This window comes from Nilaparvata lugens, chromosome 2, assembly GCF_014356525.2.
Source record: "Nilaparvata lugens isolate BPH chromosome 2, ASM1435652v1, whole genome shotgun sequence".
In the NCBI taxonomy this organism is placed as follows: Eukaryota; Metazoa; Arthropoda; class Insecta; order Hemiptera; family Delphacidae; genus Nilaparvata; species Nilaparvata lugens.
The window spans coordinates 31,691,001-31,718,509 of record NC_052505.1 but is presented as its reverse complement, the minus strand read 5'-3'; the positions used below and the strand labels follow the sequence as shown (position 1 = coordinate 31,718,509).

At 34.7% G+C, this 27,509-nt stretch overlaps 1 protein-coding gene across 3 annotated transcripts in view; it reads left to right on the top strand.

Moving 5' to 3' along the window:
* The window catches only part of LOC111050584 (rhodopsin, GQ-coupled), a 173,483-nt gene that overhangs the window by 134,831 nt on the left and 11,143 nt on the right, over positions 1-27,509 (top strand). For all 3 annotated transcript variants that reach the window (XM_039421016.1, XM_039421017.1, XM_039421015.1), the window contains exons 8-11: positions 1,631-1,842; positions 12,331-12,428; positions 20,584-20,670; positions 26,505-26,635. In XM_039421016.1, the coding sequence (XP_039276950.1) occupies positions 1,631-1,842; positions 12,331-12,428; positions 20,584-20,670; positions 26,505-26,533 (426 nt within the window). In that variant the 3' untranslated portion in view covers positions 26,534-26,635. The remainder of the gene's footprint in view (positions 1-1,630; positions 1,843-12,330; positions 12,429-20,583; positions 20,671-26,504; positions 26,636-27,509) is intronic.

Sequence of the window (27,509 nt, the reverse complement as noted above, 5' to 3'; positions counted from 1 at the left end):
GGTTAGCATTATATTATAACTTCAAATCAAATCTGTTTCCAATCAATACACAGTTCACAAACAGATATATAAATTACATTCATGGAAACGTTAGCAGATAGATTTTGAACTTAGCAACTATCATAGAGAAAAGAATGGGCTACTACTATTGATACTCTAATTGATACCCATTGTCTCTAGTAATTATATAATTTAAGCTTAGGTTAAATTACATAATTAGGATTGACAAGTGGTCAAATGCTCCGTCGCAAATCTTGAACGAGAGGGTATGATTCGAGAAGAGGCTGACAAAGCTAATTGGAAAATGAATTATCAAAGGATTGGCCGAAGGTAATTAGGTCAGTTGCCCTTAGGATACAAGGTCTAGGTCTAGAAGAAGAAAGAGGTAGTGGGAAGGGGGTGGTGGAGGAGAAGGAGGAGGATTAGGATGAGGAGGAGATGGAAGAGGAATATTGAGATGAGGAGAAAGAGTAAGAGGAGGTGGAGAAGGATCGATAGGTTGAGGAGGAGGAGAGGGATGAGATAGAGGAGAATAAGGGGATGATTTCAATCTCCAGTTCTCTATCTTACAGTTAGGATGGTACTTACTATGTTGACTTAGTTGTGGGAATAATTCACTGGTCAAACAGAAACTTCATGACTCACCTTATTGTGTACTTGAATAGTGAGTTGTATAATGATGGAATGGCAATGATTCGTATAGAAGACAACTAAACTATATGAAAATCAAAAATCTAATATTTATTCCTACACAACATGATTCAAACTCTTTAGAACAGTAGAAATGAAGGAAGTTGTAGTATGAAGAGTTTGAATCAATAATATTGAAGGTGCTATGATTCTTTTTTTACATGCATGTAGCCCTGAGTAACAAAGTTATTCAGCAACTTTACCCGCATATAATCGAAATTATAATCGTATATACGAGAGAATTTAAGGAAAATCCCTGAAATTGAGTAAAGCTTCACAATTTATTATGTTCGCCTATAAATTCTATTTTGTTTGAAAATTGGATCATTTTTCTACTATTTTGCAAACAATAGGCGTGCCCACAGTGCCCACACACACCTGACCTTGTACCGAAACGATTTCATGGAGGTCGCGATCAAATCATGCTGTCAAATGGAACAGCCTTCACCCAACTGTTGCTCTGTCAACTGTCAGTAGAAAGTTTTCTATAATATAATTTTGTCAGTTTAAGGTCAGGTGGCGCACTCACTATTTGAGCGAAGACAGGAGGATGTGCAGAAAAGTTCACAAATGGAAGCTTTGCGTTTATGTTCGAGAAACAAGTTGTCAGCAGCAAGCAGAATACAATTTCAAGTCTAATTCAAATTAATTCTGTTCCCAGGGAGAACAATGAGTATCTCTAAAAACTACTTCAATATGCTGATTTTAGAACGTGAATCCCACTATATCTCGTCCTCCTCCTTTGCAGGCATTAATGGTCCTCAGAATCTTTTTTCCCAACTTAAAAGTTGATAAGTATGCTCCAGTATGTTTTTTAAAACACCACTCTTTCTCAATCACATTGGAATTCTATGTATAACCTAATCCTATCAGGGCTTCAATATTCATTCATTTAATATTTTCTATAAATAAAACTTTGTTTGTTGGTTGTTTTTGGCAGGCATCGGTTGTGTACAACCCAATAGTGTACGGCCTGTCACACCCGCACTTCAGGGCGTCTCTGCGCCAGTACTTCGCGAGTGGCAGTCCAGAAAGCATTGCCAGAATGCCAAGCAGTCTGCGGGTGTCGCACTCCAACAGACACCACACGCATTTCCGATGCTTCCACATGGGCGATGGCTCCAAGCGATACTACAGCGAACCGGACAACAGGTACGATACACATTTTCAATTATCACCTCTTTCCTCACTCATACATCTACTATCTTATGTAGTTTATAATAAGGAAAATTTAATAATATGTCCATTATTTTAGCATTTTGTATAATAGTGATTGGCCTAAAGTTTTCTCATAAGGCTTATGGAATGCGCCGTTACAGTAGCTGAATGGTTCAGACAGACATGACTGACGTTTTTGTAATAATTATTATTACAAAGCGGTCAGAGTGCTTGAACGGGCTTCTGTAATAGACCGACAAACTCCGTGAGTAGGATACTCTTGAGTGTATACAAAATGTTTTAGAAATAGACCGACAAAATCCGTGGGTGGGTTCTTTGAATCAGAATGGAGAAAAAGTTCATGATAACATCAGTCTTAAAATGCATATTTTTCTCCAAATTTATGATTTTATTATATTGTGGCGGTCTCAAGAGAGAACTGAAATGAGCAATCCCTTTGAATAAATATCAGTCAAGAGATCTAATGATATTAATTAGAGGTATCTAACTCCAATAATAAGTTGATATAATGGGAAAAACGTCAGAAAACGTAATTTTTTCATTCAAAAGGTCTTGTTATCATCTAACTGGGATATCCGAGTTAGATGGTATTTCAATGAATCCGTCAATAGAGTGAATCTCTCCAACTACTAAAAGTTTTAAATATTCGGTCAAACTAATTACAATAATCATTTATAACTTGAGATTCATAGACGGGGAACAAACTCTATCATCCAATGCCACTAGTTTTAATAATTTCTTTTTTATGGATTCTTATTTTGGGCTCTTACTCCCTCAATGATTAATGATAGAACGCTTTATTGCTGAAAATTCAGTTGCTCATTTCAATGCCAAATTCAATCCTATCAAGCGCAGAAAAAATAAATGAGAATTTCTTGAAAGTTGGAGTGCTAACAACTCTATATCTCAGCAGAGATATCAACGGAGAAAGTTCCAAGTACTACCCTACCCTAACGCAGTAATCACTAAAGTTTTATAAGAAATCTTTTTTATTGAATTTTCAATGCCAGTTGCCATCAAATTCTTATTTGTTTCTGACCGTTTCGCCAAATGTATCCTGATTTAATCGATATCCAAACGTTAACTATCAAAGTTTTTCGCGAAATTGAAGAATGTAAACATTTTTTTTCTTTGAAACCCACCACGGGGCAATGGAGCCATTTCAAACTTTCGTAATATTCTTGGATTGATGGGATGGCTCAATTTCTTTTCATTTGAGACTCCAGCTTGGAAAGCTCGATGAGAGAAGTAATAATGAATTGTTTTTTTTTTATGATCCGGATCATCAGTGAAATTCCCAACCAACAGACAGTTAAGAGGGTCAGTCTTAAACAGAACCCTTCACTATTCTCCACTTTTTAAAATAATTCATCCTTCACCTCCTCATATAATCCTCTCATTGAAAATTGAATAACCTAATAATTCCTTCCAAAACTCAGGAAATGAAAACTCGAATATCACAAAAATTTCATCCAGAATTGCCAATTTTTGGAGACTAGTTTCCAATACTGTAATTGAAGTTTCACGAAATTATGTCAACAAAGCTGAAAGTGGAGTGAGTAAGTCTTTTGAGATGAATTTGTACTTCCGTAGGCTTTGAGTTGATTCATCAATCTATTGAAGGGTGGAATCAAATCAATATGTAGGTAGGCAGTGATTATGTTGGAGGGAGGATGAGGGAGCTCTCTGCCCATCTATTTGAAATGACGTCACCCTTGCACAATTTCTTTCAAATTCCTCCTCTCTTCCTCTATACTTTATCACTCATTCTTATCTCTCTATTTTCCCGGCTTTTTCCCTTTCCTTGAGTCCTTCTTACTCATGTTCCCTAATTCACATTTTTTGTGGCTTCATGTGAACTCATCCATTTTCATTCATTCTCTCTGTTTTACTATTATCCGGTTATCCTCCTCTCAGTTGATATCTCTTCCTCATTCCCTCGCACAGTCCTTTTCTTGCTCTCTCTGTAATTTTCTCTCAACTTTCTCTCTCAACCTCTCTTCTACTCTTACCCTCTTTCTCACACTCTCTCACTCTCTCTCTTTCACTTTTTTTAAGTAAAGGGTTGCGTGTGCGTGGCAGAGAGGAGTTCTAACTCTGCAAAAGCATAATCAAACTCTATCTCTCACTCTCTCTATCCCTTTCTCTATCTATTTCTCTCTCTATCAGTATCTCTCTCTTCTCCCCTATCCTCCTCCTCCTTGGAGAAGGAGAACGAATTTCAACTGGAATGTTCCCCTAATCAGAACTATTGAGCCTTGAATTGGAATTCGACTCTACTCAATAAATCTCATGGAACAAAGATCTTTCGAAGCAATTATAGGAGTTGGGCATGGTTGTGTCTGGCGATCCATTTTTGAAGGCTGTTGTACTAGAAGAATTACTAGGATTCCAGACTCGTTTTAAATTATATCGTGATTGGGAAAATTTGGAATATGAATTGAATATGAATATGAATTTGAATTATTGATCAAATTCAAACATGATTCGGATAGAATCAAAAGGTTACGCTTTTTTGAATTTTACAAAAATGTAGATATATCATTTAATATCATAGTTTTGCATATCAATGTCTCATTGTAAATCACGTATCATTGGTGTCATCTAATTACATAAATTTTGCAATATGAGTTGTAAAATGATAAATTATTGCAGTGTATGATTTGGATTAATGATCCTACAAGAGTGAATCAAATACTATTTTGAAGAATCAATCAAGGAAATGGAACTTTACGCTAATATGCATAACAGAAAGCATCGTCCTACTCAATAGTAAAAGAGTTTTGAATAGCCTACAAACTGAAAGTTATATGGTTGCCATTATATACTCAAACCTTTCAGCTTACATTTGAATTCAACATACGCTCCTGATTCTCCTTATATCCTAGATTCTCCTTATATCAGCAGATAAATGATGTAACATATGTGAATAGTTGAAGATATTCTTAAGATAAAACGAGCTCTTGATCCCGGCTTTCTTGGGGAAGTGTTTCCAATGAGCTTCAAACGAGGATTGAATGGCTTTTGAGGGAACCATGCATGGAATATACATGTTAAGAAAACTAAGAATATAAGGGAAGAGAACAGCAAGATGGAGGTAGAAGAAGAAGGAGAAGAAGAATATGTAGATTGCTCTTGAAGTTGAATATTTGAAGAGCGAACAGTAGCATTGCTGCTGTTGACTGGAAATGGTTCATATATGAAGCCTCACATTTCTACTAAGTGCGATGTTGTGGAATTCACTCCATACTGTCAGCATTAATTGAATGAGGAGCGTTGATGTTACTAGGAGTAGTAATGCTGACAGTTTTAAGTAAATCCCACTAAAGAGTATGTGAGGCCTGCTTTCTAAAGAAGTTTTGCATATAAGGGAAGGGAGGTCTAGGAAAAAACAGATTTCTATAGAAGTGTTCACACATTGACGTACTAGCTCGAAGTACAAATTATGATCAACCATTTGTAACACAGACGTACTGAATAGCTCTGATATTCATCTCACCAGTATTTTAGATTTCGTGGAAGATAATTCTATTTTGTTATTTATACATACCAGTAAACATTGGAAAGGATGGAATTATATGCCTTCTAAATAAAACATTCGATTGGATCATCATTGAATTGATGCCTCAGAGAATTGGGGGGAGTCTTACAAGATATCATCATGTGATAAACTCGAGAACATCCAAAAGAAATGTTCATACGTCTTATATCTATTATGTAGAAATCACAGTACTTCTTATATCTGTAAAGAATTAAATCACATCTGTTCATTGACAAACCCAGTAGACTTGAAGCTCTACTCTAAGTTTAACAGACTCTCGAGAATTTGATTGAATTATCATTAAATATGGGAATATGGGAATATTAACAATGCTACGAAAGAAATGAGGAGAATGAAGGTTAACATCAGTTACTGGACGAGGAAGCAAAATACACTTCGGAAAGTTAGTTGACGCCAATGGGAACATCATTGTAGACATGCAGGAAAAAAAGGAGAAGTGGACCAGGTACATGGAGCACCTTTTTAAAGATAATAGAGAGAATCCCACAGATCCCCAGAGTAATACAGAGAGTGGACCTGAAATAATTGAATCAGAGGTAAGGGCAGCTATAGAGCAGAGCAAAGAAGGCAAAGCAGCGGGATCGGACAACATCCAGGTAGAGCTCCTGAAACTTCTGGACGAGGATGGATTGAAGATCACCAACCTTTTCAATAACATCTACAAGTCAGGTAAAATACCACAAGAATGGCTAGTTTCAGAGTTTATTGCACTGCCAAAGAAACAAGGTGCAAAACGATGTGAAGAGTATCGCACAATAAGTCTCATGAGCCACCTGCTGAAAGTCTTTATTAAAATCATACATGGCAGAATACACAACCGATGCGAAAACCAAATCTCTCGGAACCAGTTCGGGTTTGTCAAGGCAATGGGAACCAGGGAAACACTTTTTGCTGTCCAGGTCCTTGTCCAGAGATGCAGGGATGTTGACTGTGACGTCTACTGCTGTTTAATTGACTATGCTAAGGCATTTAACCGGGTACAACATGACAAAATGATGGAAATACTAAAGAATACAGGTATTGATACAAGGGACCTGAATATAATAGGTAGTTTGTACTGGGGTCAGTCCGCAACAATGAGAGTTGGCAGTGAAACAACTGAGGCCGTCAAAATAATGCGAGGAGTGAAGCAAGGATGTGTGCTCTCGCCCCTGCTACTCTGAACAGATATTCAAAGAAGCACTAAATGAAGAAGGAGAGGGAGAGGAAGGCATCTCAATAAATGGGAAGAAGTTGAGTAATATAAGATATGCGGATGACACCATAGTGTTTGCTGATAGCCCACAAGCACTGCAACGACTTATAAACAAAATAGCAAGAGTTAGTAAGGAATATGGATTGGACATGAACATACAAAAGACCAAAATTATGGTTATCAGCAAAAACAAGATTGACAACATCCAGCTATTCATCAATGATCAGCCAATAGAGAGAGTTAAACACACCACATACCTGGGAACATGCATAAATGAGAACTGGGATACAACTCAAGAAATCAAATAACGAATTGCCAAAGCCACAGCCGCCTTTAACAAAATGAGTAAACTCTTCAGAAGCCATGATCTTACTCTTGAAACAAAGGTGAGACTTCTGAGATGTTACATATTTTCTGTTTTCTTGTATGGAGAAGAATCTTGGACACTCAATGAAAACATATCCAAGAGAATAGAAGCCTTTGAAATGCGACTTTATCTAAGAATGCTAAGGATATCATGGACTGAACATGTCACTAATGAAGTGGTACTTAGGAGAATGAATAAACAAAGGGAAATTATGAACACTAACAAGAGCAGGAAACTGCAATATCTGGGCCACATCATGAGGAACGACTCCAGGTACTTTTTACTACAAATAATCATCCAAGGAAAAAACGATGGAAAAGGAGGTCCTGGAAGGAGAAGAATATCTTGGCTGCATAACCTTAGAAAGTGGACGGGAAAAACATCAGCTGAACTCTTCCGCATGGCTGTGGACAAAATTAGGCTTGCCATGCTGGTTGCCAACATCCGAAACGGATAGGAACTACAAGAAGAAGAAGAATCATTAAATAAATGCTTCAGAAAATCAAGGACAACTTCTCATAAGGCTCACAGAAGTATCATGAGAAAGTTTATAATTCATTGAGAATGACCAGCATTTAATAAAAAAATTCTAATAACAATAACAAAGCTTCACATTGTGAGCTTAGAATTCGAGACCTGTTGAAGAATGAGTGTTACTTGTATTGAATTTTGTTTATATTTATATTAAATACTTTTGATCTCAGCCATGTACAATACTAGATAATTTCTACAAAACTGTACTGAAAACTGTAGCCCCACTATCTCAACCCACACGTACGAGTTTCAGTCAGTATTCATTTAGAACGTTGATAAGTAAAACATTGAAAAACAAAAACAATTCACATCAAAAGTGGATTGCTTGCAATGGTCATTGGAAGCCACTTTTTGATCTGCAAAACGAAAACTGAAATGCGAACTGTTGTCAGCTGAAAAACTGGATACATGAAACAGAGAGAGCTCAATGCAAATTGTTTTAGCGATAATTAAGCCCTGCAAAAGCTTCATTCTGGCTGCAAGGTTCGCTACGAACTGACAGCATTGGCTAAATGGGAAGAATTGATTCTATTCATAAGGAATGCTGACTGTTCAAAATGTATCCCTCTAGCTGCTCAATTCCAATCCACAAAAGGACTCTGTTTTGTTCATATATCTATGTATATGACATAATAGTATTATGTTGGTTGTTATATATTTAATCAATGAACAGAGAATCAACACCTGGCTACCCTGAATAAATATATAGATATAAATAGATATATAGTCTACCCTATGTTCACACCTACCATACACAATAATTTATTACAAATACAAAATATTTGTATTAATCAAAATAGACTAATCTTCTGACAAAACGTGCAGAGTGTGATCTTCGGGGAGGAGGAGGAAAGAAGGAGACGTGAACCCCACAACATCGAACAGCTGAGAAAGGATAGGTCAAAAATAATTGAATTGATGTGGGCATGCAGGCGAATGGAGCAGCGGAACATAACAGAATAATAGTGACTTAAAATATATTGATTAGACGTGCTCTCCCAACAAGCTATTCAAAAAAATGGCACATACGCAAGTATCAATAATATTGTAGCCCATATGTACATATTGAGCGTGTTATAAGTATCATTTGAGCGTGTGTGCCATAAATATTTACCTCTGCATTTATTATCAACCCCATTCACATCAATTCATCAATAAACTGAACACAAATATTTTCAACTTAATTAAACTTCCCTGAAACACCCATCAATTCTGACCAAACATCAATTTAGATTGAGCTGTATCCACATACCCTACAGAATAATATGCACGGGTAACCCTTTATATTTAATATACAAATATTGGCTAAAGTGAGATCAATTTCCAACTAGCAGCATTCCCCTTCAATAGCATCAATGCTTCTCATTCAACCAATGCTGACAGTTGCAAGTTAATCTCACTCTTCTGTATTAGCAGTCCCAAAAGTATTGCTCAGAATTGACTGCACAATTGACTACAGTGAGATTCACTCCAAAGCTTTCAGAATTGGTGGAATGGCAAGCGCTGATGTTATATTTGAGAGGAATGCGAACAGTTTTAAATGAATTTTGCCAGTGTATTGGACTGATGTTTCCGATGTCGTGTGTTGTACACATTCCTTCCCATTTATCTAATATACAGAATGTGTATTTGGAAGGATCGTTCCATTGCTTCAATTAATTCATTGAACTTAATTGAATCCGTTCCAATTTCATTACAATCCTACCCACTCGTACCACAGTGAACCCAATTATCTATTTATTGTCGTACAATTTCAACGTTAAATCATCTATATTATATAATATATTATCTACACCATTCATTATCCATCACCTTCACACCTATATGAATTATTGCCTAATCCAAAATATATACTTCCATGTGACATATTATCTAGTCAGCGGTTCTCAACTTGTGGGTCACGACCCACTAGTTCACTGACTACAGATCTTTGGTTAGTCGCAGCGTAGCTTTGAGAAATAATCAATTCCCGAGCACCTCAAATCAGCCAAAATAAAACCTCTATTCAAACAAGGTGACCCGACTAATCCCTGTAATTATAGACCGATTAGTCTTATCAGCAACCTTGCTAAAATAATGGAGAAACTAATAAAGTCAAGAGTTGTTTCTTTCTTGAATCTTAACAAAATAATCAACAAGAACCAATTCGGTTTCCAAAATAGTAAAAGTACATCTGACGCTCTAATAAAATTCATCAATACTTTATCTGATAAAATAAACTCCAATAAGAAAACTATTGCGGTCTTCCTGGATATACGCAAAGCTTTTGATACAATACCTCATAATACTTTGTTCAATAAACTGGAGTCCTATGGTTTCAGAGGAGTCTCGCTTAAATTGTTCAAAAGCTATCTGAGTAATAGAACCCAGTCCCTAACCATAAATGATCAATCTAGTGTAACTAACTTAACTTCTTATGGTCTTCCTCAAGGTACTGTACTTTCTCCCATCCTTTTCATACTCTATGTAAATGACTTTTTAAATTTAAGACTTCTAAACTCGACTGTGATATCCTTTGCAGATGATACTGCAGCTATTTTTCACGGAAATTCATGGAATGAAATTCATACTATAGCTGAAAATAATATGCTTTTAATTAAGAAGTGGTTAGATAAGAATACCTTAAGTTTAAATATTGAAAAAACTAATTACATTACTTTCTCTGCAAATAGAGTAGGGCAGCCTAACGAGAATCAAGATTTGAGACTCCATTCTCAGTGCAATTTAAACTTGGGTAATTGTGATTGTCCCACCATTAAAAAAGTCAATAATACTAAGTATTTGGGAATTATAATTGATGAAAACCTTAAATGGGATGTTCATATTAAATACATATGTAGAAAAATTAGATATTTATCCTTCAAATTTTACCAAGTTAACAGAATTCTTAATAAGAACCACCTGAAAATGATGTATCATGCTCTAGTCAAGTTCAATTCTGCAGTATGGCATAGTTGTTTGGGGAGGCTGTTTCAACTGTCATATTGCTGAATTATTTGTAGCACAAAAACTGATAATTAAAACTATATTAAACAAACCCAGGCTCTATCCAACGGATATGGTTTTTAGTGATTTTGAGGTCATGACTATACGTCAATTATACATAAAAACCGTAATTGAGTACTTAATAAAATATAGATCCGATTTTCCTCTCACAATAAACTCTACTCTTAATTATTATAATCTAAGGGCCACTGCTAACAAATATGTAACCTATAACACTAATATTGAATGTATAAGGAGGCAATTAATTTACATAGGTACTAAAATAATAAACCTCATTCCAAATCACTTTCTCATGGACAATAAGATCAGCGGAAAAATTAAACTGGATATAAAAAACTGGACATACAGTAATTTCTTCTTCCATTTAGATATATGACTCGAGATTTCTGCTCCAGCATTTTTTTTTTTCATTAGTTTTTTCATTTTTCAGTGGACTCGCTTACCTTTATTTTAAGTACCTATTCCTCTGTTTTCTTCCTTCCCCCCATTTCTCCCTTCCTTTTTTCCTCATTACTTCTCTTCTCTTCTTTGCCTGCCTATTACATGGGAAACCATAGTTGGCTAGGTATCTTCCTCTCTTTTTTTCTCTTCTCCAACACACCCAAACACTAAGCCCATGGTTTTTTATATTTGTAACATTTTATTGTGTTTTATTTGTTTCGTAAATCTTTGTAATTTTGTTTTGTCTTGTTTTGTGTGTTTTTAATAAATTGAAATTGAAAAATTGAAAATTGAATCAGAATAAATTCTCTTATCAAGATTTCTCAACATCGTTTTTCCATCTATTCAATTCAGTTCAATCATTAGTAATTTGAATTTAACAATAAAATTATCATATCTTTTTGTGGTTCAAAGTTTAGGAAGAAGTGAAATATTGAAACTAAAACTTTATAAATTTTATACGATATTTTCATTTTCATTTCAGCATTTCATGAAAATATCCCTTGCTCTTCGCAGTCAGTATTTTTTCAATTTGTTCCTTCTTTATTTAATACAATTAACTTTATTTTTTTAACCAATCTTATAAAATTAGAATTGTAGAGATTCATTCAACATGAATAATATTCCATTTTGATTGGTCCCTAGCCTTTTCAATGCGTTAAGCAATTTCCGTGAATGACAGCCACAGAGCTCAAATGCAGCCTGTATGTTCAGCTAAGGACTAGGTCACTGTTCATAATGTTACTAATCAAATGTTTATTCAACACAACATGATGTTTGTCTGAATCTATTTGCAAAGCTGCTGTAATCTTATCACACTCGTGATGTTTGCTCGAGTAATTCTCAGGAGAATAATATGAGCGTGTTTGCTCTTACATTAATATAAATGTTGGGTCAAATTATATAATATAATATGTTGAGGCAGAAAGGCTACGTCAGCAAATGGTTAAATATCATAGGAATATACCTAATCTTAATTTCTATGACAAATATTACGCTCCATGATGACATGCTTGGATCTCTATGCAGGGCAGTCTACACTGTAATCTCAGTTGTAATAGTTATCATCCAATTTTTCTAAAATTGAATTGATATGACTGCTTCACGGTATTGTATGATGAAATTCATAAGAGAGAATATGATTAAATCCCCCTTGGATTCAATTGACAAGCGAGGCTTCCAGGTATGTTATCTATTATTAACATTGAGTTTGATTTGTTTCAGCATTTTCGCTCCGCAATGATTTATTATTAGGTCTATGTACCCTGAGATTTTTATGTAGATATAAAATACTAGAACATCCAATTTCAAAAAAATTCAAATCTATAATTTACCTTGAAATTTCTCTGTTTTCAGATCGATAGTTCAAACCTACCGTTCAAATCCGCCATATTGGAAGTCTACACAGAGAAATATTAGCACGCCGTTCTGTAATAGTCGATCCAGTTTACAAGGTAAGTTCTCAGTTTATTGCATATTTTCTGGAACAATTCATATTCGAAGAAAATTGGTAAGGTTTTTAGATACAATGAATTCTTCAACTACCAATTCCTTACACCTAAAGATAAGAGGAGGAGAAGAGAAGGAGAAGAGGAGGAGAAGAGGAGGAGAAGAGGAGGAGAAGAGGAGGAGAAGAGGAGGAGGAAGTAGATAGAAAGATGAAGAGCTATAGGTGAATCCTCAAGTAAAGAATAAACAGCACAGGGAAATCCCAATCGAAGCCAAACAGAATAAACTTTTGTGTCAACAATACTTCAGTATTGAAGCAATAGAGTTATCCTGAGTCTAATTCTTATCGAAATTTATTCAGTGTTATTCATCGGAAGACCACTGCCCACTGATAATAAGAGGGCAGGGTTACAGAAATTTTTCATGAAAATTTTTCGTATTATTATCAAATTATAACTACTGTCAACTTCATATATCTGGAAAATTACGATAAGAGATGCATGTTGCGGTGTGTACAGATATACGCGCCTCCAACACGCTCCGCGCAAGCTTCGCACTCGCTCCGCAATCACTCCACGCACGCTCCGCGATCGCTCCACGCACGCTCCTCACTCGCTCCGATCATGAACGTTACAAGAGATGTTAGCTCTTCTCGCGTTCCACTCTTGCTCCCCGGTCGATCATCAATCGATCTGCTCGAGTGACGTTCGATAGCGGAGAAGAGCGAAAGTCTGTACGCACCTTAAGATTATAATATGACCGTACAAAGGATAATCTCATTAATTTCATAGTTCAACTGCTTTAAAAATAAAATGCAAACAAATCCATTAAGAATTCCATTATTTGTTGCAAGTTATAGAACGAAAGTAGGGCCAAGTAATGGATTTCATCAATGAAACAAGAAGGCCATTCCGAGAATTCCACTTCTGATCAAACATGAGAGAGGCCAGCTACTTCAAACTGTCAGCGTTTGTTGATTGGAAATCATAGACTTCAATTATAAGGAGTTCTGAATATTTTAAGTGAATTTCTCTGAAGCAATCAAAATTCGGGTCAGAGTTCTTGTGACGTAGTTTATGTGAAACCAATATAGACCTATTGTTGACCCATATATTGACTTACTTCGGAATGAAATGGGTTTTCGTTTTTCGAAACGGATATTTCCGTATTATTGTTTATTTTGAGCAGATTTGTTTCTCTCTCTTGAGACTTGACCAATATGGTTCTTTCTCTTTTTGGATCCATACATTTTTCATCAGTTCCACTCATTGATTTGTACACTTGTTCCATTCGCAATGGAAGTAAGGGTCGAATAGTTTATTACTAACTACTATTTTCTCTTTGTGCTCTAATAGAATATTTCGCACCTAGGGTCGAAAATGTACGTTTTCCGGCTCGAGATCGCGGTTTTCAAGTTCGAGACGAAGTCGAGAACTTGAAGCGTTCGAGAGCCGGAAAAACATTTTTGCCCGTGTTGCGAACGCTATTTTTCGCCACACCAAAAAAAAAAACTTCCCAATATTTATAAGAAATTGAAAAATCAATAAAATTCAAACAGCCTATTTTGATAGTTGAATCTTGGTTATGACAACTTTTACTGTCAATTAATTTCAATATTACTAATTAATAATTTACAATAGTGACCATATTTTTATACTATTAATATTTCGAATAATTGTTTGAATTTTTATAGCTCGCGCTTTGCGCCCGGTGCAATATCTCATGGATAGATGGATGAATAGAATTTTCATTACTATTTCGAAATAATGTGATGAAAAAATTAATATAATTGCATATTTCACAGTTTTGTCTCAAAATATATCTAAAAAATTGCTTGAAATTTAAATTATGGTAACTAATATAAAAACTAGCTAATAAAAGTCGAAATTCATCGACAAAAAAAATGTCATTGACCGAGATTCGAACCTAAATCGTGTTTGTTATTCACTGAGCTTTGAGTTCATCTGTTTACGCCTTTACGCTCTCGGCTATTGCGTATTGTTGAACGTAGAGGCCTGACTGATAACTCTTAGCATGCACGTAATACTGTAAACTAGACTTCTAAAAAAGTTTACTCCACTCCTAAAAAGCGTACAACCTTTGACTATAGAAAGAAGGTTGTTCTTTCTATAGAAGAAGGTTCTTTCTATAGTCAAAGGTACAACAGACTTTGGCTCATGACTTATATTATTAAAATTAATATTATTATCTGTTTCACAATAAAATTTTCACTCTGAATTAAGTCAGGTAACGTATGTAGGCTACTATAATATAGTGTATAGCGGCATATTAATTTGAAGCCGGTTTGCCGGCATTTTCACAACAAAATATTGCTCTGAAATCATAGAGAAAACATTCGAAGATTCAATCTTGAGTGGGCCTAATGTTTTCTCTATATGGTTCAATATTAAAGAAAAATTATCTAAAAGTTTTAATAATGAATTACGGAAAAATTACTAGGAATTTTTTAGTCAAGGCTGAGTTTCACCAGTAGGCTTACCTTAAACTTCAGATCTCTGCTGTATTTTCTTGTTATTATAGTTGATTGTATTGCATTAAGAAGTGGAATTCGATAATAAAAAAGAAACAATTATTACTCTACCTCACTTTTAAATATTGATACAATTATTGTACTTTGATTTCAAATTCGATTCTTCACTTTTAAATACTTGCGATACGTACCTTTCTGACAATGGACAATGCAGCCATTGTATTCATTGTTTGATATGAAAAAAACAATAATAAATATTAAATTATTAAACAGTAATTTATAAAATATATTATAGACGTAATACCGCGATTCACGATACATAATTATATAGATTATTACAGTCGTTATGAGATTATCTCTCTATGATTTTTGTGAGATCGGACACGATCAGCTGTTATTCAAGGACATTTTACAGCCCTAGAGCCGTAAAGTTTTACCGGCCTGGTCGGAAAACAATCACTTTCGGCCTCCATATGACGCACGTAAACCAGCTCATTACATCCAAGTGTGGCGAAAATATCTTTTCAACATGATTTTTAATGAGGAAAAAATCTATTAAGAGATTTCAGAAAATATAGACTATGTACGTATTTGAAAACGATTAGTATGAAAAAAAGCAAACTTTGCTTGCCCAGTATTTAATGACAGAAGCAAACAGGAGTATTCTTGTAGCACAACAATTCTGATTAGTTCCTTGTATTGGTTGCTAGGTACGCAAAGCATTCTTGTCTGAGAACGTTCTTAAAAATCATTAGCCTACTATACGTACATCCCTTAGGGTCGTGTCACATTGAGACACTAGTTTGACAACCAGTGGGTCACCAAGTGCCCGATTTTATATCGGGGGTGTAAATTGTTATTGTCATAGAGAAAAGATAGCACAAGAAGATGCCAACCAGGTTTAGGGCGGTTATGTTCCAATTTTCAATCTTAACTTAAGCTGATAGTACTAGTACTTCTCTTTCGTGAAGCTATGTGACGCCGGAGGTCTCTCATACTGTACCGTTCTAGCATTCGCACCCGGCCAAAACAATAAAAATAGACAGTAGTCAACAGTAATCAGCTTGAGTTAACAAAAATCGGCTTGAAATTTGGAACATAAACTACCCAAACCATGGGATATCCCCCCCAAGGCCAATGGCGCATGCCCCCCCCCCCCAATTCAAGTGTAATGCCCCCCCAATCCACGTGTAAAGTACCCCAACTCCCAACTCTTTAGTTTTTAACATTAGTCAGTGTATGACAATAAAATTCACATCTTAAGGTGCTTACAGATATACGCGCCGCGAACATGAGCAATTCACTTTTAATCAGCTGATGCCAAGCTTTTTATAACTGTATTTTACCGTTTCTGTAAAAATACAGATATAATCAGCTGATTGAAAGTGAATTGCTCATGTTCGCGGCGCGTATATCTGTACGCACCTCTACATTCTAATCTTCCAAAGGACATTATTTACCTTTGGTCTTGTGAGGAATTCTTTCTGTTTTCATAATATTGTAAAAATATATACCATCGTTTCTTATCTCTTTAAAATAGAAATAAAGTATTTTTTTGATATTATTTTTGAGACTAGCAGTGCACCCGTTCTTGTTCGGGAGGACTAGAAAGAACTTCATTACATCAGGAAAAACTACATGACACATATTTTAATAGGATATTAAAAGATAAGTAAGGGAGGCTTTGCTTTTTAAATGTTAAGGTTACTTATAAAAAGTTGAATAATAATATCATTGATAATTCTTTATTGCAAAAGAATATTGCATAGCAATCTTGGTAAACATTCATACAAATTTGGAACGATTTTATTCATACAATATATAATGTCGGCAAGTTTAGGTATTCTAAATCCTATACTATTAAACGAGCAATTTGTTTAGATGTTTTGATGTTTAAATTTTTAGATGTTTATATGTTGTATTTCACCGGATCTCGAAAACGGCTCTAACGATTCTCACGAAATTCAGAACATAGTAGGTTTATAATATGAAAATTCGATTACACCAGGTCTCATCCCTGGGGAAACTTGCTGAAGGACATTAAAAGAATTTATTCATCCTTGGAAAAACAGCTGATAATTTCGGCGTCTGTTGATGATGGAAGTGAGTGAGTGAGTGCATGTGTGTGGGACTGAGACAAAATTATGACTCAGCTGTTGAACTTTTGTACATAATTCAATCAGGTACTTAGTGACAGTTGTAAAAAAGCCGGTTAAATTTTAATCCTGATTAATTCCAGTAGAAACAATCAGATAAGCTATCTTTTTGAGATGGTCTTCTGTGATTTGGTTCACGTGACATGAATCAGGATTAAAATTTAACATGCTTTTGTGAGAGAAATTTTTGCATTCCTCTGCGAATTAATCTCAATCCAAAGTGATTAGATAGAACCTTTCTGTATGATCTATGAATATTTATTTTAATTTCTTCTTTCGTAATAATTTTTATATGCTTTTGTAGGTACTCTAGAGCGGAGCTCGGTGCCCCGATATTTATCATGAATTGGAATAGGTTGTCACTGATGTGTTGTTGGTAGATTTTACTTTTTAACATTACAGGAGTAAATAACACAAGTCGAACAAAATGTATCTTTAAATGGTTTGGTTTTTGGAATAAAGATATCATCTGAACAAGTACATTTTGTAAATTCTATCTATTAATACCAAATATCGGGGCACCGAGCTTTGCTCGTTATTTATTCATTGATAAACAGATTTATTTCATCGATAATCATTTCTTTAAAATGATTGGGGAAGTACTAACAGGCACAGCCCAAAACTGTTACTTACCCGAATTTTGATTTATTCACTACGAAAAATATATTTCGTCTGTGATTTATTCACAGACGAAATCATCATCTGTTTTTCCAAGGTTGAATTATCCTTTTCATGTCCTTCAGGGAGTTTTCTCAGGGATGAGACCTAGTGCAATCGAATTTTGATATCATAAACCTACTATATTCCGAATTTCGTGAAAATCGTTAGAGCCGTTTCCGAGATCCGTTGAACATAAATAACCAGATACCCAGATAACCAGATATAGAAATAGAGAAATATAAACAGATATACATAAATTGCTCGCTATTATAATAGGATAACAACTTATAGTCCAGTCAAATGGTCGTTTTTCAGGAAACAGCCCCGTAATAATTTTTTTCGATGGTTCTATATTATATATTTTGGGGCGCTGAATTCTAATCTGAAATTTGCTGACACACCAGAAGGCGACTTCACCCCAAAATTTCGGATTTTTTAAAGTTTTCCATTTAATCTCAAGAACCTTGAATTTTTCGAGAAAAAGCATTCTCTATATAATATTAAAGATAATAAATTTCCAATGAATTGAGTGGTCGCTCAGGACTACTTTTTGGATTTTATATCTGAAGTGTTCCACAAGATACGCAACTTTGAATGTGCGAGAAATTTGTGATATTTTCTCCATTTTATTGCTCTCATTACACCATAGGCTCACCAGCCGTTTGCCAGATTCTGGCGGTCGACCACCAGATTTTAGCAACACGGCTGATGTCACACTCGGGTAGCCAGCCCGGCAGCCAATTCTGGTGTCCCAGCCTTCTCTACACTCGGCCGCCAAGGGTGCCTCTCTAGTGACCCACTAGTGACTGATTTTAATACGAGCTTGTATTAATATGATTTGAAATTTCTTATTGGAAATTATTTTTAGAAAACAGAAATAAGTATGTACAAGAAATCTCCTATGATTCACAACAATATAATTTCTCTTTTTTCTCTAAAGTTATTGGATTCATGTTTCATCGCAAAAAAGCTTCTAGTGAAGAGATAAACTTTTATTTATTCTCATAATCCGCAATAGCCCAGGAAACGAATGCTCAAAAAAAGGTGTACAGGGAAAAGTTTGGAACACAATTTTTGATCCCGCAGCTCTTTTAGGGATGGTGAGCAGGTAAACCTAATATCAAAAGTCTTCACCCCTACCCCCTGTGCTAAGGTGGTGGGGGTGGTTTGAAAGTACCATATTTTGGGTTTTTGCATATATCTCGAACAATTTGCGTCTTTCAAGAATGTTATTAAGATAAAAAATTGAAGCTTATAAATTGGCCTAAAAGTTTAATCTGTAACATTTTCCCATATCTCCCATAGTTTTTTAGATATGAGCTCTCGAATTTGAGCTTAACGCAATTCCGACTTACACGCATGTATCTTGAGAACAATGCCGCGACATGACCAAATGAATTCAAATGAAGCTAGATAAATAATTCCCTACGAGTTTTGTCTAGGAGAGTTTTGTGATATCTCTTTAGTTTACGAGATGTTACTTTTAAATGTGTAAAATGTTTGAAAAGACAGTTTTTCTTCCAACCGATTGAGCTTTGAGGGCTTATTACTCAACAACAAAGCATCGGAAAAATGAGTAGCCTACTGAACGTTAGATAGTAGAGCATTCAATTCTCTTCAATTTGATGTATTATTCCACCATCTTATGTCACCAATTTACATCAATTTTTATAGCATCTTTAGTGTCGCTGAAATTCATTGTTCTCAAGATACATGCCTGTAATTTAAGCCGGAAATTTAAAAACGAAACTTTCCAACCACCCTCATCCCATCAATAATAATTGATCTGTTGTTGTTGAACTGAAGATTTTACACTCAACACTAAAATGGCTGCAACAATCGTAGGGAGATGCGTAAAATAATGAAATAATACATCAAATTGAAGAGAATACAATGCTCTATAAGTTTCAATCAATCATTAAAAAGTTATGAGGCCAAAAAGATTAAAAAAACGGAGCCGGAAGGGTTTTCTTCAAAATGTGACACATTCGAGAGCACATATCTAAAAAACTATGAGAGATATGGAAGAATGTTACAGATAAACTTGTAGGATAATTTATAAGCTTTGATTTTGTTTTCCAATAAAATTTTTGAAAGACGCATATTGTTCGAGATATAAGCAAAAACACAAAATGTAGGAGTGAGGTCTTTTGATATGTTTACCTCCCTACTATCCCTAAAAGAGCAGCGGGGTCAAAAATTGTGTTCCAAACTTTTCCCTCTATAATCTTTCGTTGACTCGAGTAGAAAATCATCATTCCAGTTCTGTGATAATGTAATAAAATTATACAAATTCTACGCATGTATTCACTGGTACTTCAATTTGGTTAATACACATAGAATAATGTCAAATTTGCATTTATTCGTGAAATTATTCCATTGGAAAGTGTGATAACATTCATGAAGACTGCTAATACAACTCCTGTGGAATTTCATAGATTTATTGTGGTAATCGACAAATGAGCATATCTCATTAGAGATTCTGTATTCTGTTGTACACCATGAACTGTATCTATATAACAATAGTCATTATGAGTGTAATGACAATGATCATGACGATACTCTACTCATTCGTTTTCTCTGATGAAACCAATCAAAACAAACGATCATAGGGTACAATAAACTCATCACAAATAGGGAGAGTACAAAATCGAACCTGAAATCCATTGCTATTGTATCGTATCGTACTTCATTGTGATATATTATCTCATAGATAATTATATAGCATTGTATTGCTCTCTATTGTGTTGTATACCTGAAGGTACAGTAACAATATTCTAATAGTTTCGGCAACTTGTTCTCATTTGTGTTGTATTGTACTGTAATTATGTTCTCATGATTTTTGCCCTTCAGGAGGTAACGGCGAAGCCATGGTTGTAACAACAAGCTCATCAACAACACTGTGTACATTTTACGAGTCACCTGTACTGAGCAAGACATGTAAGTATAACACAGAAAATCATTCATGAATTTTGTGCATCATCAAGAAAAAAAATAAGATTTCGGAATACTGGAATTGACGCTGTATAGACACTATCGTGGGATTCACGTTTTAAAGTTAGCATCTGATCTATCCTTGTTGGTCATTAAACAAAGCAAATAGCTCCATCCTTTCCCAACTCCACACCGTTGCAAAATTGTTTGTACACTATGTAGAAATATAATGAGTTACCTAAATTACATCTCAATTCTCAGATATGAAAATTCAGCACTTCAAATCATGAAGAATTTATTTTCTTGACGAATGAAATATCTAACATTTGAGATGGAATTGTTCACTATTAGCAAAAAATCAACGATTACTATTGAAATCATATATAGCTGGAAAACTCAAATCACAACTATCTACTCTAGAAGACGTTGGAAAACGGAAAGTGACAACCAAGCCATGATACTATTGCTACTGACTTTTCAAAACGTGAATCTCATTAGAGTTTATCTTTCCCGCTACATACACTTTCTTTCACGCTTACTATACTCGTAATTGTATGTTTCTCTCGTATTTATGGCTACAAAGTTTCAGAGCTACGCAATTTCAGATCCCACTTTTCTAAAATCTGTTTCGTTCCCATGGAAATTCGCACGATTTAATAGCAGAACAAATCGCACTGTTCAAAAAGAAGCGGCAGAATTTGGAGCAGCCATGTGGAAATCATTTTACTTCACATTAGTTTTGGGGACTCCATTAAAAGACCTTAATATATTTTAGTGAACTGCTGCATTGAATCAGACAATTTGGATGGTGGAAAAATACAAAACCTGGTTGGTCTTCAAGGGTTATCTCTAGTGCTTGAAACTTGTATGTTTCAAGTAAAATCTAAAGATAATCTTGTGTTATTTCAACGTTTTAGCTTTAGTAGTAATATAAATCAACAACAAAGTTCAGTGTTGAAAAATATAATTATATTGTATACAAAGTATTGGCATTCACATTCGTATTTACTTTCTCTACGATTGTACCAAATCATGAGATCGAATTTAATTGAGATCAACGCTTTGCCAAGTGGATAATTATATGGTCTAGTTCTAGTGAATAGGTAATATTCACATACTATCCTTTATTAAAGTCAGCTGATAGAAGATAGAGATACTTGATCTAAGTTGGGAAATTAAGCAGTTTGTGGAAGAAATGTCTGAAAAAGACTCTAAACCTTAAATCAGTTCAATGATAAAAAAGCATAGAATTCGGATTCGGTTCATTTATTCATTCATTGAGAATACATACATGGAAATTGTAATAAAACTCAAAGAGGGTTACAGCTCAAATTAAGGTTTAGATTGAATTTACTATTCCAGAAACAATCTATTTCCATTTTAAAACTTTTTTGTTCAGCTACGAAAAAAATTAGATCAATGCAGAAAAATTCCGACCAGGAGCAGAGAGGGGTCCAGGAGAGGGAATTTTTTGAAAATTTTCATGTGAAATCACACTACAGCTCAAACTAATTGGCCTACAAACTTGAAACTCTGCACAAATATTCTTCAAACATGCTAGACGCGCACTACGAACGGATTTTGAGATATATTGTCTCTAAGGGTTTCAAAGGATGAAAAAGGATCCTATTTAGTAAGGTTATGAACATGGTAAGGTGAATGCCATATGGAACTGAGATAATAATTGACACGTGATATTCCAACATATGTTGTAATCATTGGAAAGCTTAAAATAATTTTATCAATCAGCTGATCGAGTTTAATTTTCTGTGGATCGAAAGCGCGAGCTTGCCACGTGTTTGTTCCATTGTTGTATGCTTGGCCAGTTGGGTTTGCGCCATCTATCAGCTGTATATGGAGTCTCATACATTCCGATTAGAACAGAGCACAGAAATTTTCATTGGTTAGGAGTATGTTGATAATTTTTTTTACAAATTCAAATTTTATAACAAACAAAAATCACATTGAAAAATTTCTTAATAGACAACAAGACTACAAAAACGAGATGTCAAACATAAACCTACATTTATTTGTAGCACGGCCAGAAAAAGACAAACTTGAGTAGGTACTAGCCGTGAGTTCATTCAATATAACTCATATTTTTTGAACAAAAAGTATGAGTGGATGAGAGATGTGAGTAATTTCTTATATTTGATCTAAATGGTTATTCATATTGTAGTAGTCGGGGTCACTTCAATCAAAGTTTTTTCTTTTGTGGCTAATAAATTTCATACATATTGATTGTCCATAATGTATCCAGTGTCCATAATGGAAGTGATTGAACCACTCAAAATTAATGGCTTACTGGTCCTTCAAAGAATTTATAGTATTCCTGGTGATTGAGCCTGTCTTTTTTCAGCGTTGACTATTAATAATAAAGCTTTATTTACAACTAGCTTACCTAGCAAACTTCGTACTGCCAAAAAGGCAATGTATCTCATGTCACACTTTACTTTATTTGGTGAATCATGAAATTTATCTGACAATCAATATTTTCATTTACATCTGAATATGAACTTTCTATGTGTTTAGTCATGCAGCATTCATTATTCCCAAAATATATTCTTCTCAATCAATAAGTAGTAATAGCTAACAGTAAAGTGTTGAATTAAAAAAAAATAGATAGGATAAATCAGTGTTTCAAAGATGAATTCAATGTTTTCATAGTTGTTGATTGTCAATAGATGGTCCAGGAAATATGCAATGTGCGATGAATCACCATATTACATATTCTTTCCATCTTCCATTTTATGATGAATATAAGCTAAGCTAAATTTAAAAAAAATGTAAATTATTCTGCCATTAATGAATACAATATGAACAACTTTCTTCCATGAGATGAATATTTTCTCCAACATTTTCCGGTTACTCAATGATAGGGGAGTGATTTGTATAGGTCTTCTAAGGGACTATTATCTACAGCTGGTACCAATCAACTACACTTTAACTCCAAACTACCGTTGTAATGTGTGTACAATAATTCATTGTAATGTTGTAGTTGTGTTGTAGCCTACACAATTTATCATTGGGTGACGTGTTTATTACAGCTGGTAACTTTAGATGCTAAATCATATTATCTCAATATGATCTTGAATCATGGTCATCTTTCCGTTATTCGGTAGCCGCTAGGCCGACAATTTCGAAAACATAGGTCTGTAAAATGGATTAATAAATAATCATTATTAGCCACCCTATTAAAATTTCTGGTCAGAAACCATCCCCAATATTCACACAACATATTCCCAAAGTTTCATGCCGTTATGTCAATTATTTTTCAAGTCATAGGGAACAAACATACAAACATACATTCATTTATATATATATATATATAGAAGATAGAAGATTTCATTCGGCTCAAACAAAAGCCTCTCTAAATGGAGGTAGAATGATTAGGTTCACAACTCTCAGCTCTGTTGTTTTAACATTATTTTTCCAAATTACTTTCAAATAGTTCATGTAGTACCTACTATTGAGTTTGAGACACTTCTGACGCTATCATAGTTTCAAAACTATTCTGTTCCACACTCTTATCTCTTGCAGTCGTTAACCATATCAATAACAAAATAAAGAGTTGGCTTATACACGTACGGGATAGGAAAATTATGCTTGACGCATTATCACGTCTGAACTACTGGACTAATTTACTTGAAATTTATCATATAGGCTGGATTCTTAATCAACCAAGGATGGCTATAGGCCTATTTTCAATTCTTCAAAACTTCATTACGTCAAGTTTTCAGATTATCAAGTTTGAAAATAGATCCTTGCGAAGCACGGGTTCCTGCTAGTAGCTTAATATTTTTTTCAATATGATCTTTGTATTTATAGATACGATCCATATTCATTCAATCTTATCTATATTCATTAACTATTCATCCATCCAATTATTCAATTATATCACATAATATCAGAGAAGGCTCAAAAGTAAACACATATCCTTATTCAGGTGTTTATTCAAAATATGCTTCAAAGAATGAGAGACGATATTATTTTTTTGGTTTTTGGATGAATACAATCTATCCGGACCCAGATTCTTTCTTTATAAATCATATTCTCACTAAGTAAATCCTGCATAAGAAAATTCTAAATCCTATCTTCTATCAGAAAAATCGATATCCTATATACTATATCAGAGATTCTTTCTTTATAAATCATATTCTCACTAAGTAAATCCTGCATCAGAAAATTCTAAATCCTATCTTCTATCAGAAAAATCGATATCCTATATCCTATATCAGAGCATAATCCACAGAAACTTATTACCCAGGGTAATATTTCTATTATTTCGCTGTGTACTTTTATTCTATTTCTCAAAGCGAGACCTCTGCACTCGACTCTATATTTATTTGAATTGGATTCTTCGGCTTGGGGGCGTGCCACTTCAAAGGGAATCCACCTGACGATTCAATTTCATAGTTGGTCAGTGTGTTGCCTGGGTCAGTGTGTTGCCTGTAACTTTGTTCTGCAAACTATTCCAATAGAAGTTGCTAGTGTGAGATCCACTTCATACTGTCAACGTTGCATGAATGGGGAGCGGTGTTGTTACGTCACGTCTACCGAATGCTGGCATTTCGAAGTGAATCTCACTGTGATGTCATTGGCAAGTGTCGGTGACATCTGTTTCAAAATGAGAGCAGAAACAAGACAAGAGGAAAACCGAGCGGTTTCATTAAACCATACAGTCTCTATGTTTCCCGGAATGTTTTGTGTTGTTCGAAATGTTTTCAAGGTTCTCGGAATGTTTCCATGGGGCCAAAAAGGTCTCCATGTCTTATCTGTGTATATAGTTGTATCACAACTATGTAGTAATACTGTATCATATCTCTGGTTGCTTTCTATTAAGCCTATGTTGATATACCACGGAAAAATGTCTTTGAAATTTTCCAAGATTAGTTCAATATGCTTGAATAGGCTACTCTCAAGTTTTTCTCATTTTTCTTGTTTGAATTGATAACTCTAAACTCTGAAAACCAAATCCACTTCATATAGCGTTTTCGTATCATAGAGTTTCAATGCTATAGGAGCATATTGGAGTCGCACAAGTTGACATTGCTTTATGTCATTGACATGACCATTACCATTCAATTTTTTCTGACCAATCTTTGATCATAAAAAGTTCTGAGCATCTGCCTGACTTTTGCAATGTTGTAATGCCTAATCCAATATATGTACAGTGAAATGCAACTACAAGAATGTTTTCGAACAGAAATCCATGTGAATGATTTGGAGAGTATTATAAGAGTTCCATAGTTAATGATTCTACAGTACGAGTAGTAGGCCTACTATCAAAGGCTCTAAAGGTTCTGATTATTGATCATGAATTTATGTTAATTTTATAAATTTGAACAAAGTTGCACCAACCTGGATCTTTCTTGATCCATAAAATAAGATATATATTATATAAAGCTGAGAAACACCAAAACAAAAATGCTCTCAATGAAAAATTAAAAATTTTAGAAAAATGCTTTCTTACTTATATGCGGTATGCCATCGTGGTCTCTCATTCAAGAACGAGTACAGTGCAGGTACTAATGATTAAGATGTACTGATCAGGTTCTTATTAGGCACTGCTTGGGTGTGTGGACACAGAAAGTGGTCAGTGGTTGACGGTCTGCGTTCAAAGAGGCATTGGGAGGATATACATACAGATATCTATGTTCTTATAAATATATTATTTTTATAACCTACAAAGACCACTAGACCTCGGAACGCCTGACTGCTCTGTCTGCACAACCCTACCTATCCAGTTATAGATACATTACTCTGTATTCTCTTTCAGTCTTCCCTAATCTCCCAGGATCCAAGTTGAGTTTTCTAATAATTATTTTGAATATTTTCAGGTCGATTGGAGCAGATGACATCCAGCTGAAAGCAAGTGAAGCCTGGTTTCCATTCTTCCATTTCTGCAGACACCAGGCTCTAGCGACAGCTACATCTCAACAGCTCTTTCCAACTAACAACTCATGATTGAGTAAGTATTTAGAAAAAAAAACAATACTTCAGGACAGATCAAAATGATAGTTTGCAAGACTTTGCAAAGAAATACAGTTTGCGATTCTTTATTAAGATTATTATCATTATTCTTTTCACATAACTTCTGGTTTTCCAATTATTTGATGTGTGTATTCAGTATTATTATTATCTATAATGTTTCGGAATTTACTTCATACTTGAAGTGGACTGTGGAAATTTCAAAACTGAAAGTATCATCAATATTCAACAATTCAACACTGAAATGCATGAAGAAAAAATGTGAACCTCAGACTCCACTATAAAACAATAGAAAAAACTACTGTAAATAGGCACACTGAAGTAGGTAATCTTCCTATTTGTAAAGTTGGTACTGAAGTGATCTCATGCATTATTTTAAACTGGAAACATGAACATTCATTCGTGAAACATAAACACGGAAGATTAAGCCTCCTTTAATGTGATTGCCTCAACCATTTTGAATATTTGTAATAAAAACACGCGTCACGCAAGGGCGCATACCACCGTTTAAAAATAATGAAAAACTGGGCAGAAATTCTGGTACAGCCTCCTCCATTGATCCAACTGTACAGAAGCTATTCCATTCATGAAGTCCTCCCTATCTTCCATCCTTCTTTTACTTCTCATCTCTCATTCTCCTTGTTCACCACTTCTTACTCCTTTTCCTTTGTCTTCGAGTCATTTTTTTTTCGACCTTATCCTTCCTCTTGTAAACTATTCTATTGTCCTGCTTTTTCCACTTCTTCTCCTTCCTATCCTCATCCTTCTCCGCCCCAAAATATCCTCAAACTTTTCTTTGTCTATTTGTTCACCATTTCATTCCTCACATACACTTTCAAGATATTCTTTGAATT